Source organism: Agelaius phoeniceus, chromosome 1, assembly GCF_051311805.1.
Source record: "Agelaius phoeniceus isolate bAgePho1 chromosome 1, bAgePho1.hap1, whole genome shotgun sequence".
Lineage (NCBI taxonomy): Eukaryota > Metazoa > Chordata > Aves > Passeriformes > Icteridae > Agelaius > Agelaius phoeniceus.
In genome coordinates this window covers 33,001,612-33,017,716 of record NC_135265.1, presented here as the reverse complement: position 1 = coordinate 33,017,716, position 16,105 = coordinate 33,001,612, and the positions used below count along the sequence as shown (strand labels likewise).

The 16,105-nt window shown below is 39.8% G+C and overlaps 1 protein-coding gene across 1 annotated transcript in view; it reads left to right on the top strand.

Annotated features, from left to right (window-relative positions):
- Positions 1-16,105, top strand: part of IGF2BP3 (insulin like growth factor 2 mRNA binding protein 3) — a 112,185-nt gene that overhangs the window by 83,127 nt on the left and 12,953 nt on the right. The window contains exons 9-10 of the mRNA XM_054637634.2: positions 53-188; positions 2,017-2,148. Coding sequence (XP_054493609.1) covers positions 53-188; positions 2,017-2,148 — 268 coding nt within the window. The remainder of the gene's footprint in view (positions 1-52; positions 189-2,016; positions 2,149-16,105) is intronic.

The window sequence follows — 16,105 nt, the reverse complement described above, 5'->3', positions numbered from 1 at the left end:
CTGGATTATCTTCTCTGTTTGCTAATTAACTGTGCTTCTGTGTCATTTGCAGATTGCAGGACTTGACACTCTATAATCCGGAAAGGACCATTACAGTTAAAGGCAGTATTGAAACTTGTGCCAAGGCTGAGGAAGAAATCATGAAGAAAATCAGGGAGTCCTATGAAAATGATATTGCTGCTATGAATGTGAGTTTCCTTAGGGTGTGGGTTCTTTCTGGGACTAAAACCACAGAAGGATTTTGGGTGTGAGGGACCCCTGGAGGCTGCCTGGCCCAGCGGTGGGTTTGCTCAATGCAGGCCACACTTCAAAGTTAAACCAGGTTGTGTAGGGACTTTTCTCCTTAACATTTCCATGGATAGAAAACCCAGAGGAGTGTCTCTGGGCAGCCTCTGCCCTGTCTCACTGCTCTCATGATGATTTTTTTTTCCTAATACCACATCAGAATTTTCTGTTGCAACCTCTCTGTTGCCTCATTTATTTGTAGGAGTGTGGGCAAGCATTTTTGTTATTTATGTGTGCTATTTTAATGGAAGCTTTTTCTGGTTTATTTTTGAGTGGGGGAACTGAGAACTTTGTTTAGATTGAGGAAATGAATGAGCATTTAACTTTTTTCTTGTTGCAAGAACCTGAAGCAAGGTGTGTTTGTGCTGTTGTAGCTTATGTGCTCTGGCTTGCATGTTCTTTTAAAGAAGTGATTCAGTCTCATCACATAAATAGCATAATAATGTGTGGAAGAAAGATCCCTCCTGTTTTTAATTATTTCTTTTAAGAAGATCTTATTAAGGCTTTTTCCTTGATATAGATGATAAAGGCATTTAGCAATTTGAAGATGATTGGTGATTATATAATGAAAACAACATACCTCATTAGTTTGCCAAAGTATTACTTATGCATATTGAGAAATTATTGAGATTTTTGATAGTTAGGAAATGCATTGTGTCTGCATGTGTATCCAAATCTTATGGTCTAGAGTTAGAATGGAAATATTTTTTCAGTTTACAGTAGTCCTGACTTTTTCTAGAAATGTCTGTTATTCATGCTTGTCCTACCAAGTGAATATTCTTCCCACTTTTCCCCTGCGTCCCCCACACGAAGCAAATTGCAATGCATGAGGTACTCATGAGGAATAAAGTATTCAATAGTGGTGCATTTTTGTTTCATATAACAAGCAGGAACATGGGGTGAGTTAGAGACTGTATTGCTATTTGACAAAGGTATGGAAAGTCAAAAAACTACCTCTGTTACTGTATAGGTTTTGAGTTTAGTTTGTAGTGATTATTCAGGTAGTTTCTGAGGTGGTGAAGTTTTGAGGTTTTTTGGTGTCTTGTGATTGACTTATCTTAATGGCCTGAGATAGCATCTGTCTCTCTAGCTGAAATACTTCTAAAGCATGTTCATGTTTTCGAGTAATAATCTGGAAAAGTGAAAGGGGTGCTGACAAGTTTTGTATCAGACAACAAATGCTTCCTACCACGTGATGATGTCACTTTTTCTCAGATGTGGTCAAGCAAGGGACATGTAACTTTATAGTTGATCCTTTGCCAGCAATTGCTGGAGGTATCTCACTTCATCTTTTGCAAGGGAGTGAGGATGGGGTGATAGTGTCACATACATGTTCCTCCAGTGTAAGAAAAGCAGGGCTTTGTTCATGATCTTTCTCTGTTTCTACAGGGCTCTCTTTTTTGTATAAGGACAAAACTATTGTTTTTCTGATAAATTTGTTCACTCTGAAAGTAAATAGTACTATTATCTGAACATCTTGCTGTAAAATTTGAAATGTGTTTTGATGACTAAGTTGTAGCAAGTGATGCCCATCTGCCTTTCCTACTATGTGTTTTTGATGTTATAGGTCTGTATATGTGTCTGGGAAACAGGTTTGAATGAGAGTCCTTTGGGTAATGGAAATGACTTTCTTTTAAAACAACATCCCAAAATGTGAATAGCATATGCCAACTAGGATTTTATTAGAGTTAATAACCAGGACTCTAAATCTTAACCCTTCTCCCATTGCAGCTTCAAGCACATTTAATTCCTGGATTAAATCTGAATGCCTTGGGTCTGTTCCCACCTTCTTCTTCAGGAATACCACCTCCCGCAGTGAGTGTTGCCTCTGCTGCTGCTGCTGCTTCATATCCACCTTTTGGGGTAAGGGAAGCTCTGATTTTGGATGGTTAGTGGATGGTGATACTAATCTCTGCAATGCTGCATTTTTTTGCCTTTTTCCCCAGAAAATCTGGAAGGGTGTTTTGCTAGCTGTGTTCTGTCATTTTTCTAAATGTTGTCTGTCTTCCTGCTTGCACACTGAAAAGTATTTCATGTGGCTGCAGTTGGGAGCAGGCATTAGTTGCTTTTCTAGTGAAATGCTCAGTGAAACTGGAAAATAGTGCTGCTTAGAAAAGTGTTAGATTTTATTTTATATAGAATTTTAATTATTGCAGAAATAACTTTCACATAAAATAGCATTTCAAAATTGCTGGAATTGGCAATTAATAATGCTAGTATGCAATTTTACTCCTTGTGGTATGGAAGGAAAAGAAATTATCTCTTGTCATGAAGTGGGGATCTATGTGTAGCTAAAGTGTTTGTTTGAATGTAACAGTTTTATAAATGCCATGTTGAAATGCAATACTGCTAAATATCTAGTATGTAAATTGCATGGATCAATCTCCAGAAAGCTGTGATTTACTTGCCATTTTGCTCTCTAAAAATATATGAAAAAGTTTAATAGAATCTTACTCAAATTCTGTGCTGATTAGTAAGCATAAATGAAGAATTTTGCTATGGAGCAGAAGGTGATTCGTTGCACCAGAAACCTCCAGAGTCTGTCTGGAGCTGAGATGGTGTTTTGCTTTCAAGAAAAGACAACCTCATTACAAGGAGAAGGTGGTGTTTTTCAACTCTTTTCTGTTTCTGTGCTGGTGGTTGTTAGCCACTAAATGCAAGGTGAATTTTCTAAACAATTCTAACAAGTCTCTTAAGAAACAGATGGCAGAATTTTACAAACTCTGCTGTTTGACTTGGTCCCCTTCTTTGCCCAACAGTGACATCTAGAGAGCTAAGTCTGAGACTCTTCATGAACTAGAAAAGTGAAAATGCAGCACAACATTAAACTTCATCAAATAACTCAAGCTCTGTTGTACTAAAGGGTAGTTGTGGTCTAAATATTTTTCCCAGAGGAAGAAACCAAGAGAGAGTCAGTGTAAGGAGCAGGAAAAATTCCTCTCTTGTAACATTGTTTGTAAGAATCAACAAGTTTGGTGTTATGAATGTATTATAAAGTATATTGAGTATAATAGTGGCTTTATCAGAAAAGTGTGCTTCAATGAAAGCTACAATAGAAATATGTTTATACTCAGGTATTTTACTGTCAATAGCAGAGCCTCCATTTATGACAAACACGTTCTCTTGCTCACAGTCATTCTGCACTTCAATTAGATTGGCAGACTAAACTAAACAATACAAGTTTCTGCTTCACTGTATTATAGAAAATGCCATCTCTGGTAATGAATTGCCTCAGTTTTTTTCTTAAGAGATACTAGATGTGGTTTGTTAAAAGTGTATAACTTTCTATATTGGTAATTAAAAGTGTGGCTTTTCCTATCTTTTTACTCCAGATTTGCAGACTATTTTGCTATTCTTGAGATTCATATTGTAAGCCCACAGTTCTGTTCATCACTTGGTGTATTTTCATTTCTTTCCCACTTTCCCCCCCGTTGTGGTTCCTTTTGCTTTAAATATGCACCTAAACAGTGCTGAATTTGGTGGTTACTCCTGTCTGTCCCTCTGTTGCTAGTGCACCTTTACCCCCCAAATGCACCTTTTTTGGCCTGCTAAGACCTCTGGCAGTATCCAGGTTTTTGGAAACAGGACAATGGCAACATCTGGAAAAAAAAGCATCAAGAAACAATTGTCATTGTGTAGAAGCTGTGCAGCTGGAAGTTCAGACCACTGTCTGAACTCTCTTGCTTCTGTTTGTGCTCATTCCTCTGAAATGGCTCTCATTCCATGCAGTCTAGGTGTGTGACAAGCTAACATGCAGAAAGAAGGGATAAACTCACAGACTGGGAGATGAACTCAGATTTTGTGGAGATTGGGGGTGGTACTGATACAGCCCCTGAGGCAGATACTAAGGGCTTCTAAAGCAAATGTACGAACAAAGGGAATTATCTCACCTGTTTGTACTTAAATGTGTTGGTATTTGGAAAAGAGCAGGTGGTTCTGTGGGCTTCAGGTGAGTCAGCCCCTCAAATTACTTGGAGTGCTTGTTGCTCTCTGAGGAGAGAAAATGAGAAAAAGCATGAGTCTATTCCTTTAATGGATGCATTAGTTTCCATTTTGAAGACTTTTAAGTCTTACTTGTGTATGAATTAATTTTCTGTAACTTTTGAGCTTTACTCTCCTCTAATTTTTCCCCTAGCAGAACAGTTTTCACACACTGATTAAATTGGTTATTGGGGCATTCACAAATAGAAAGAGAAAAAAGTCTGGCTATATTTTGAAGGAGAAATTGATTTATTTTGAAAGGCTGAAGGTAACCACAGGGGGAGATCTAGGAGAACTCATGAGGGATTTAAAAAGTAAAATGAAATCTGTGTATCTAACAGAGGCTTTGGGGAAAGAAGGTCCTGAAAGAAAAATTAAGAACTCCCAGGGAGACTTTATGTCCATTTACCTATGAGCTATTTGTTACTAAGTTCCTTATTTTGACAAAAGCTTTTGGACAACCCAAGTCCCTTTACCTCATTTTCAGTGCATGTCCTTTTATGCTTGGGAGCAGGGATTAGTGGATATTGAGGATATCCCTTTCAGGCAAGTGGAAATCCTTTCTGAAAACACTGTTGGCATCAGGGTGTAAAGAAGTATATCCTGCTGCTGCCCTGCTTATTTGTGTGTAGTGCAAGTTTTGGCTTCTGCTCAGGGCTGGCTCTTCCCTGTCTCCTGCAAGGTGTGCTCCCCAGCAGTTTCAGCTGCACCAGCACAGGGGCCTCTTGGCATCCAAGTGTCTGAAGTCTGTGCTTAAAGCCATATAGTGAGTCTTGGGACACCCCTGTGATGTGTCTGAGGGTGGGTTTGAAGCTCTTTTTGTAATATCTGTGTATGGACCTTTTCTTCACCTTATTGTGGGGATGGACTTGGCTGGGGCTCTCCCTTGGGTCAGAAGCATTAGGTGGGTGAGTTTGGGCATTTGCAGCACAGTTTCCATATGGAGCTGATGGTTCATATAAACTACTTTCAAGTGACAAGGTGCAGCTGTGACCTTATGTAGGACTTGTTCCCAAAGAAACTGAAGTGTCATCTTAATTATTGAAACAATTATCTGTCACATTCCTCCTGCTGCTTTTTTAACACGGGTATAAAGAGGAAAACCTGCATAGACACATCTAGGATTTTGTAACAGTGCCAGGGCTTAGCAACAGTTCTGAGTGCTCATACACACAGCTGGAGCCAAGTGTTCCTAAAACATTCTGTACTTGGAATCTACAACTTCAGGAGCTTGGGGCTGAATAGTTAAATAGGTTTGGCTGTGCTAACATGTGTGTGATGCTTCATCCTATCCCTCTTCATGCAAACCTTTAAGACATTTGACAAGAGCATAAACATTGTTCTCCAGCTGCTTCAGGCACACTCTGGTATCACAAACTTAGGAAATGGTGATGTTATCAAACACTAGTTTGCATTTAGTTCCCTGGACTGGGTCACATTCAGGAGAATGATTTCCATGTGACCCAGAGACCTTATTCCATGATGGTTAACTGTGATGTACAGCACCAAAGCCTCAGCTAAGTTAATCTAACAAGATGCAGATTGTGTCTCAGTAATAATCTGGGTGCTGCTTTTACTCTTTGTCCTGGCAGTGGAGCCTCCTCAGGAAGGCAGATACAAACACACACACGGGCACATGGCCTTTGCATGTGGCTAACAGTGTCTGATTACCACAAAAGTGCAGGCTAACCATCCATTTTCTTGTATTTTCACCTATTGCTAGCAACAATCCTTGATATTGAAATTGTATAGTTTATTTGCAGAGTTCAAGTTCTGTTTGCCTGTTCAAAGCACTCATTTTGTGCAGTTGCTGAAAAGGGATGCAATGGAATTGCATATTGTGCTTCAGTTCTTGAATGTTCTTCTCTCTTCTTGCAAAAATCCAAGATCTGTTTGGTTTTTTCCTGGACTCCTAAAATACAAACAAATCAGAACATGTGAGAATTGTTGAAATGTTTTATAGTTTGAGGAAAAAGCAGGACTTAATTGTCTCAGTTAAAAGTATTAAGAGCTAAAAATTCTTTTTGCTGTCAAATGGGTATGATTTTCCTCTTATTATCCTGGTGATATGATCAAGCTAATGGTCTTTTTTTTGACTGATCTGTGCCCTTGTGTGACCATATTAAGGACCATTAGCCTTTCTGTGCCTATTTGTACTCAATGTCTTGTCCAGCTGCTTTTGGACCTGGAAAAACCACCACTTTCTGTTTATCCTTAAATCTTCCTCCTTAGCTGTGCACTTAAATGCTTGTGTGTGTTGCAGCTCTGACATGATTGCCAAGAGCTTTGTTGGTCTGCCCACTGTCACTTGTAACAAATGTTGTGACCTGAGCACCTGCACAAAATGCTGGGATTTCTATGAGGAGGAGAGTCAGGTTCTGCAAAAGGGAATATCACCCATGCTTATGTTTTCCAGAAGATATGTTGCCACCAAAAAAAAAAAGTACTTTTAACAAGTATCCCAGCCAAACTGCTTCAGATGTAGTGTTGTACTGCTCAAAGCTGTTTTGATGGAGTTGTTGCTTCTGTCTTCTGAACTGTGGGGAGAATATGCACATACTTGTCTCTCAAGAATAGAATTTTGTTCTCATGCAACGCTGAAGGTTTTAAAGCTCCAAACAAACAAGAAATCCTTATCTTAAAATCCAACTGTGTACAGTCATGCAATTAATACACCTGGCCCACCTACTTGGGTTAAGTGGGTTGCGCCCTTCCTTTTATAATTGGAACTTTGCATGTTTAATTTTACATCCAACTGCATTTCTTTTGCAGCCTCTGGATCTGAAATTGGGCATCCCAAGGGCATGGGGGAAGAAGGGATAACCTGTGGAGACCTCATCCTGCCCTTAAATGCCCTGAAACAGGGTAGTAGAATTAATTCTGTCTCATGGCAGGTAAACTCAAACATAAAGTAAGGTGAGAAGTAGAGAGCTTTTCTCCGTAAGAGAAGTTCACACCAGCTGTTCCTCTTCTTCTGTAAGGTCATGGAAGAGATACATGAACTTCTGTCCTGTGAAACTTGGCTAGAGTGAAGAGATGCTCCTCTGCTTGCAGTGGGACTGCTTTCTCTGCTGGCCTTTTTGGACACCTGTTGTGGCTTCTTGAAGCTCTGCCTTCAAAAAAAAAGCACTCTTTCAAACCTTTACTTTAGCCTCACAGTGAACTTTTATGTGATATGCATGTGGGCTTCTAGGAAGAGAAAGGGAGGAACAGGAAAATTTAAAAAAACCCAACAAAAACAAAGATGATGTTTCATACCGTAAACAAAACCAAGAAATCAAACCACCGTTTCTGATTACAAAAAAAAAGCCTTGTACAGTTAGGCTGATAGGTTGCTTTCCTTTATTCTCTTTTGCCATCTCTTGAAGTTTTTGTTGCAGGTGAGGAACATGCCAATGGAAAACTTTCTCCTTAGAAGATGTTGTGGTCAAGAGAAAGATTCCTTCTTTATTCTCCAGTCATTTTCTTAAATAATAATAGTAAAGAAGACATCTTCTATATTGAATAGAAGTAAGAGAAGAAATAACTGTATTGTGCTTTTGGCAGGAAAGAAAAGTAATTTAAAATGAAAAATTGCTCCATTGAGGGCCTTCATTTGATGCCCTGAGCATAGATGAGAAAAACAAGGAAGAGGAAAAACTGTCCTATGTTTCCAGGTACTTTGACTCTTACTTGGTGAAGTTGGGCTCCTTTGGATGTCTGGGTTTGATAGGATTAGCTTGTGCAACTGTTATGTCTGATCTACCCAGAGGCAGCAATGTCTGTACATCTATGATGTGTGTAGTTGCAAGTTGCTTTGCCCTAATTTGCCCAGCTTGTTAAGCAGTAGATGACTTTTGAGAAGCTGTCCTGCAGCCAAAAGAGGATGTGGTTTTGGGGGATGAAGAAGCATTTGTCAGTGTTTTTACAAAATGATTTTACATTGGTGAAATTAGAACCATACATGTGCAGCACATGCAATCTTGAGGAGGGCACTGTAGGACAACAGCACTGTCTGAAAAAATCTACCTGCTAATTAGAGTCCTTTTGAAGATTGCAGCCTCAGTGCCTTGAAATACATCTTTACTGATGCTGAATTTCTTACATTCATTAATGAGGCATATTTTGACAACTAAAAAATTTACTTCTTGGTTCGTAACATTGTGGGCTTGTTTTGCTCTGCGGAGAAAATGGTTGGTCTTCCCACTGTGTTGAAAGTCTTCTGCTTCTGCCATGCTGTGCTGTCAGGGATATGTGTCCAGAGCAGTCAGACTATTCTGCCTCTGGAGATGGACCAACCCCTCAATGAGGGAAGGAAAATGCAATTGGCACCAGATGATGTACAAAGATCTGGCAAGTCAGTAGGTAGGTTTTTGAGGTGTTGAAGCCTCCAGTTATTCTTAATAGCTTCTGAGAACTTTTACAGTTCTCAGGTTGTCATAATGCAAATAGCATCACAATAGTCATCCATGCTTTTTAAAATAAAAATGGTTTCTTCTTTGCTGCAGGTTTGAGTACTTGTAGAGATATTTGTAGTATGTATAATATGTAGTATGTAGAATATGTAGATATTCTCTTGGAACACGAGAATTAGAATTTGTGTTGGTTCCCTGCTTTTAGATTCTTTTGGGAAGATTTAATTGGGGTTCCCCTTGAGCATCTCAGACTCTCAAGCCCTAAGTACCAGGCTCCAAACCTTCTCAATGTTAAACTGAATGGGTAATTTAATTCCTTAAGGTGCCAAATATTTTGTTACTAGGGTGTACTGAGCTCCTTCAGGCCAGAAACAAAAGTAGGTCAAGTCCACATTCTGTTGTATCTGGCTCCATCTCTGGTTTGTTTGTTAAACATGATGGAGAAATAAGTGATCTTTGTGTTTACACAACCTGTTTTTCTGGCAGCTGCCATGGAATCTGAGAGCAGTGCCTTTATAAACCAGAGCTGATGAGTACCTGCTTCTTCCAAAGCCATTGATTTCATGGGCAACTTCTATGGATTTTGAGTACCCATGTGAATGCTGTGTCACAGCTATGATTTTTGAAGTGGAAGTGTTTTTATATATATACTTTTTGGTGGTCATATTCAGTGTTGCAACACTGAATACCTATGCTTGCTGCTTGTGAATGACCAGCAAAATTCCTCTTACATAGTTTCACAATCTGTTCCTTATGTTGATTTCTGATTTTGGCTGTCTGTTCTGAATAAAAGGTGGCAGATTGCTTTTTTTGGCATTGTGGCCAGTCAGATTTTGCAAAAACAAAAAGTTCATGCCATGTTCAGAAATATGTCAAACCAGTTCCTGCTTGTAAAATGCCTTATAACCAGCCTGCCAGAAAATGTTCCTTCTCTGCTTCTGTGATTTGTACTCCTTTGTTGCTAGCTAGGCTGTCATGTTGGGAAAACTTCTATGTGTGGTTCTTTTAGTGACTTCTAGTAGTCCAAGAAGATTCCCTGTTCAGAGATGATTGTGATGAAAAGTACTAAATTTGAGAGCCAAGAAGTGGAATGAGTAGTACTAAGTGAAATTATTCCAGTGGCATCTCACTTAAGGTACTGACCACTGTGTAAGAACCACTGTGGTAGTCCCCAAAATGGGAATGCAGACAGGGTGGGTCATACTTAGATTTTCAACCAAGAGGAGAGGACCAGCTCAGCTAGATGGACAGAGGACACTCACACATAATCTCTGGGGCTGATTGTAGGGGGAAAGAGGTAGAGCTGCATGGCCTTTCCATGGGCTGCATGTCCTAGAAAGGGTCATGCCCTTGGTTCATCTAGGGACATGAGTGTTTCTCACACAATGCAGCATTTACACTAAAGGGGAGCATCTTGGATTCACCTGGAGTTCATGGGAAGGTGAAACCTTGGCTGGCTGGATGGTGGCTGGGCAGTTCATGCATGGCAATATGAGCAATGCTTTAATGTGCAAATCAAAGTGAAAAATACACATTGCTTCTTTTAAATTGTTTCGCTACTGCTCAACTGACTGAATTCATCAGTGCAGAATTCTTCTGAGGGCGATCCTGGCTTTTCAGGCAGTGAATATGGCAGAAAGCTTTAGACTCTCAGCATGGACCTAAATCTGTTTGAAGTAGACCTAAAAAGCTTGGAGGGTGCAGGTAGTTCAGGCTGCAGTTTGTTGATTTGTGTTGGCAGCAGCACTTCAGCTCAGTGATTGTACAAGATGGTGCCACAAGGTATCTGCAAGGATGTTGTGAAACTGTGGATCATGTTAGACCTATCTGCTAAAACTTTTTTTTCCTTAATGACCCTCTGTTTCCAATGAAGGCTTAAAGTTTTAGCGCTAGTATTGCAAAATGAATATTCTAGGATTTCTTTCACCATCATCTCAAGCTTCTTTCTTATCATTGCATTGAATCCAACTAGAATGTCTTCAAGGATACTTGGCTAAATGTTCATTTCCCCTTGCTGCAAGTTTTCATTACTGAATAAATAAGAGCATTTAATATAGCTGTGGGCCAGGATAATTCCTCACAGTAAATTGCAAAAACGTGGTTTAAATTTTGGCTTTGGATCTGGTACAGGGTTTGAATAATACGATACCTCACTTCCTGACAAACTCAGGGTATTCTGAAGACTGAATGATCTGTCTGCAAATCTGCCTTGTCTTGGTAATCATGGTTTTTGGGAAGGGGGTAGAAAGGCAAAAAAGGAACTTTTTAATGCAGTCACTTACTGTCTGTATTAATTTACTTCTGCCAAGTGGATTTGTTTACTATGTAAAAAAAAAAACAAAAAAAAACCAAACCAAAACCAGTATCTTACTAGGCTAAATGGTAGCTCCATGCAGTCTTAAACCAGTTCTTAATTATTTCCTTCATAACTAAAAATCCTGATGCTGACTTAAAATGGATAACATGACTCTGACTTAAATAAATGTCTCGTGCTAAGGTAATTAATTTGCAACACGAAACATAACAAGCTTAGAAACCAGGAAAAATCTGATTCTTCTCCCATTCATGTCTGGCTTAAAAGTCTATTTACTTCAGTGGGTACAATATTTTAAAAGATTTACAGCCTTATCCCAAATGTTGCCAAGGATTTACCAACCACATGCATTTGATGGAGCAAGGGGTCTATGGAGACACTTACGCACATGACTGGAAAAAATTTTGTACTGTTGGCAGGCTTGCAGAAAAAGACTGAGATTAATGCTCAAATTAACTTGAGGGACATAAATAACAAACATACCCCCTTATGAGCCCTGACTCATGCTGACTGAGGGAGCTGTGGACTGACCTAGCAGCATCATCAGCCAAAATCATGAGAGGAGGGGTCGTCTTGGGGAAGAAGTGAGGAGACAAACCTCTGTTGGCTTTTCTGTGTATTATTTGTTGTTCTCTGTTGTCCTTTGTTTTGTTTTTCAAATGCCATTTTTTCAAATAGGATGTCCATTCCCCCAGCTGTAGTGGCTTGGGACCTGCTTTTTACCTACCACCCTCTACTCTGGAGGGTCATAGCTTACTTTTTCTGAGTTTTCATTCTTGCCTGGCTGTGCTATGGCTCTGTTACCCAAGTGTGAGATGAGGAGCAATGCTTTTCCTTCTGACAATCTAACAGGTAAGGGAAAAGCTCTCCTCCCTGTGGCTTTCTGCAGTTTGTAGGATTGATGCACCAGGAGTTGGCAGAGAAAAGTTATAGCAACCTTATCCTAAGGGCAGATGGTCTCTACAAATCTTTCTAACCCTGCAGGCAAGAATTGCAGAAAGAGGAGTGAATCTGCAAATTTTCTTGGCTGGGACTCCTCAGCTTCTAGCTCTGGTGTGCAGCAGTAGCCCTCATGCTGAAGGACTAGTGGCAATATCCCAAGGAGAGGAAGAACCTCACTCCTGCTGAAACTCTGGAAACCAGGAAATGATGGCTGTGCTAAGCCAGTTTCCTAAGAGTTAATGTGGTAGGGTTGGCAGCAGAAGGAAAAATCTCCCGTGGAGCTGCAGGGTCTGGCTGGAGTGAATGGGATAATCCTGAAGCTACATGCAGTGCAGGGGCTCCAGGTGAGCCCAGTGTAGTGGGGAAGCAGCCAGGGGTTACATGATTTACCAACAGATGAGTTTGTCTTGGATGGTGATGGTGGGAATTTGAAAGGGAAATATTAAAAGAAGATGATAAATAGTTGGTATGGACTGTTGGGCTAGGGACAGATGGCTGGAGCTCAGGGACTTGCAGGAGGTATGGAAGGAGGTGTATCCAAGCTGCTCCAGGAAAGAGCTGTGTTAGTGTAAAAAGTCAGTGCTAATAGTGAGCTGCAGCAGTTGCTTAGTGTCATCCAGTGGGGTAGATTAATTTCCATCTCTGTGTTAGATCACCATTTTCAATCATGATTTAAATGAGCAAGCAGGAAATCTGATTTAAGTTGACTTATCAAATTTTATATTTGTACTTTAGTTACCTTTCTGAAAGCCTTAGAGTAGTCTGTGCCTTTGCTTACACTGAATATCTCTTTCTATTTATACAAGTATGCAATTTGCCATTTGCTTTGGGTATATTTTCCTTTTTCTGTTAAAAAATGATGAATGGTGCTTTTCTTATTTGCTTGATTAACTTTAACTTCTGATTTTCATCAGGCAACATTTGGATGGAAATTGGAATCCAATTAATGAACAAAACCAGCATTTAAAATTGTTTTCATTAGTTCAGTGTGCTGGATATAGACAAAAATTCCTTATCAACCCTGTTTTGTGACTAAAGCAGACTGATTTTTGCAGAAACAAAGCAAGTATTTTCAGCTATTTATGAACTGAACTAATTGTTTCTGGTCACCATGCTTTTGAAGAATCTGTTTCTTGTATCTTGGTTTCCAGAGCTCTTCTCTTAAAACACAAAACCCCTGGAAAAAAAACACAGAACCCCAAAACAACCTAGATTCTCCATTGAAGTGAATATCTCAGTGGTCTGTGTGCCACAGCTACACAAGACAAACTTCTTTTATTTGGGTGGACTAGCCATGAGCCCATACTACAAATATTGCTGAGGCAGAAGAGGTGGTCTGTGCATCACAGACACTGCAGATGGCTACTTGCAAATTAGGGTGGATGGATGGACTATAAATCTTGGTGAACCTAGGTTGCTACTCTAAAAGATTTTCTTTCTGCATTTCTGTCAGTTCCCAGGGCTGGGCTAACTTTGAAAAAAATATTTTCTTATGTAGGGGGAGAAAATAAACTGAATGGGGAAGAAGAGAAAATTGTCCAGGAGACCTTACTCTTGTCAAAAAATATATACACATACATATTTTGGCTTTTAAATTTTAAGTATATATTTAAGCAGACTTGGCTATAAGGGAGTGAACGTTGAAGCTCAGATTTCACAGAGTGGGAAATCAGTTCCCTAAATTTAGTGCTTCTAACATATGTTTAAGGTCTAGGAATCTATTTCTGATATAACTCATGTTAGGAGTTCCTGGAAAGCTCTATGACTTATGTGGCATGGCATGGGTAAGATTAAATTATAGCTGATTTTCTTCCATCCTGAGATCCCCAGAAGCATCTGTAAGATTGATGGGTGGTGTAGTCATTGCATTATGTTTGATGTGTTTCTTTTGCAGGCTAGGTTTCCAGTAAATACAAAAGGATTTAAAAATTATTGTGGGTAAGGAGATGGACAAATAGCAATTTGAACTTGGTGTTGTGATACTCTCAAAAGCCTTATAGTTAGACTTGATTTCTGCCAGAAGAAAAAAAGAATGAGGAGTATGGTTTTTGAGTGGTTAAAAATCAGTGTGTATAACATAATTTCTCTAAGTCTTGTGTGATGTTATACTGGAGATGAATTTGGTTATATGTACATGCCAATGTGGTACCCCAGACAAGAATTAAAAAAATTCCAATTTATGAACAACTGAATATCAACAGATTCTCCACTATTCCTTAAACAAGTAACACTATTACACCAAAATGCAAGTTTAGTATTAAAGAACATCAGTAACTCACTTTTAAAAAATCCTTTGGGAAAAAATGAGTTGAAATGTATCAAAAAGTCAAAACTATGAGGAAGGTGCTACAGTGAGGTGATTGTACAGTTAGAAAGGCACATGTACATCTTCTGTCTTCTGTTGCCTTTGCTGCCCATGTTTTGTGTTTGAGGGTGAGGCAGCAAAAAGGAATTTCAGTGGTGGATTGAATCCAGCCAAGAAAGTGGCTTGAAATCAAGCTTTGGGAAGGAGAGGGGAAAACTGCTCAGCAGGCAGATGGGCAACAGAGGGAAGGCAGGAAATATATGCAAACAAAAATAATGTAGTTTGATTTGTTTCTATGGTACAGAAATGTGTCTGGAGGTGGGTTTAGGTAGAAGCTGTGTAAATTCTTGAAAACCAAGTCAAGTTCCACGTTTGCTTCGCTGCAGTGCTGTAGTAATCAGCTGAAGAGGCTGGCTGGAGAAGCATGTGAAAGGAAAACTTCAGCAGTGGATTCTTGCAGGAGCTGGAGCACATGTGGACAATTGAATGTAGGGGTCAAGAAGAGAGGAGCAAGCAAGGGGGTGGATAAGCTGTCAGGATTGGAAGGAGGGGTTGCCTCTACACCCAGTGTAGTGGGTCATTGCAACAAAACTGGAAAAACCCAAATGCTTCATGAACTTGCAACCATTTAGAAATAGCTTTTTGCAGTGCTAAGATCAAGTGAGTACCTACAAGTAGCATTTCCAAATTGCTGAAAATCTTGCTGGATTCACAGTGAACATGTAAAAGAACTTACTATGACAACACTCAGGATGTTTGTAATAATAGGAGGAGAATATGAGTAATCTTCTGGAAACTGGTTTAACATATATACTGAAGTGACTGTATCTTTCATTACAAATATGTAGTTTTAGGGTGTAGTTTTGAGATCATTTTAAATTGATCTGTAGGCAGATTAAAAGAGGTGCTCCCACTTTTTCCCATTATTTCTCTCTCTCTTGTTGTTACTTCCTCCCTTGGTCACAGACTGCCACTTGTGTGTTGCTCTGGTTATTTGGGTCAGGGACTTACTGCCTGCCTGCCTTAAAAACCAGCTGGATCTGCAAAGCTGCTGGCCTCAAAGCATGCAAGGCAGTGGGGAGGCTGGGAGTGGAGGGCTGCATCCATGTGGATTCAAACCAGCATGAAATGCCTCTGAATCCTAACGCCTTGTATGTGTGAAAACACAGGGTAAACTGGGCAACTGCTGCAATTGCCTCAAGTGTTTCTGTTCCCAATATCCTATTTTGGGGTTTCTTCACCTGGTACGTGGAGCTGTGCCTGGAATTTGTATCCCCTGAGGTTACAGTTGACTTGTGTTTACTGAAAATGAAGTGGTAAAACTTGGAAATGAGCATTTTGTTCAGATTTGTTTATGGCTAATGCAGTGGGACTTTGCCTTGAAAGACTTAACCTTGAAAGGAGTAACTGAAATTTAAAAGTAAGCTGGGGGTGTTGTTTTTAGGATTGCATCTGCTTTTTGCTTTGTGTTGCATATAGCAGTGTGGGGCTTTTTCTGAAAATATCATAGAAAAAGCTGTTTAGGTGAGCTTCTCTATGTGCCTGTACCCCTATTAAAATATACAGCTGAGCAAAGCTCAATGAGCTTGCTTGGTCCCATGTGCTCTGCTTGCTGGTGCTCAGTGCATGGTGGGCACTGAAAAAGCAAGGAGAAAGATTGTCTGCATTGTCTCAAAATACCTTTGCACAAAAAGGGCATGTTGGCTCGTCTGAGTGAGGATGAGAAAAAAAATGTCAAAAATATGAGAGGGGTACACAGAGGAAGAAAAACTTTTAGGAGGAGAGGTGTGTAGTGTCTTAAATACCTCCTAGTTCAAAGAGAGGCTTGTGTGAAATGCTTTTTAGGGTTTTTTAGCCCTGATGGAAGTGGATGGATCAATGGTC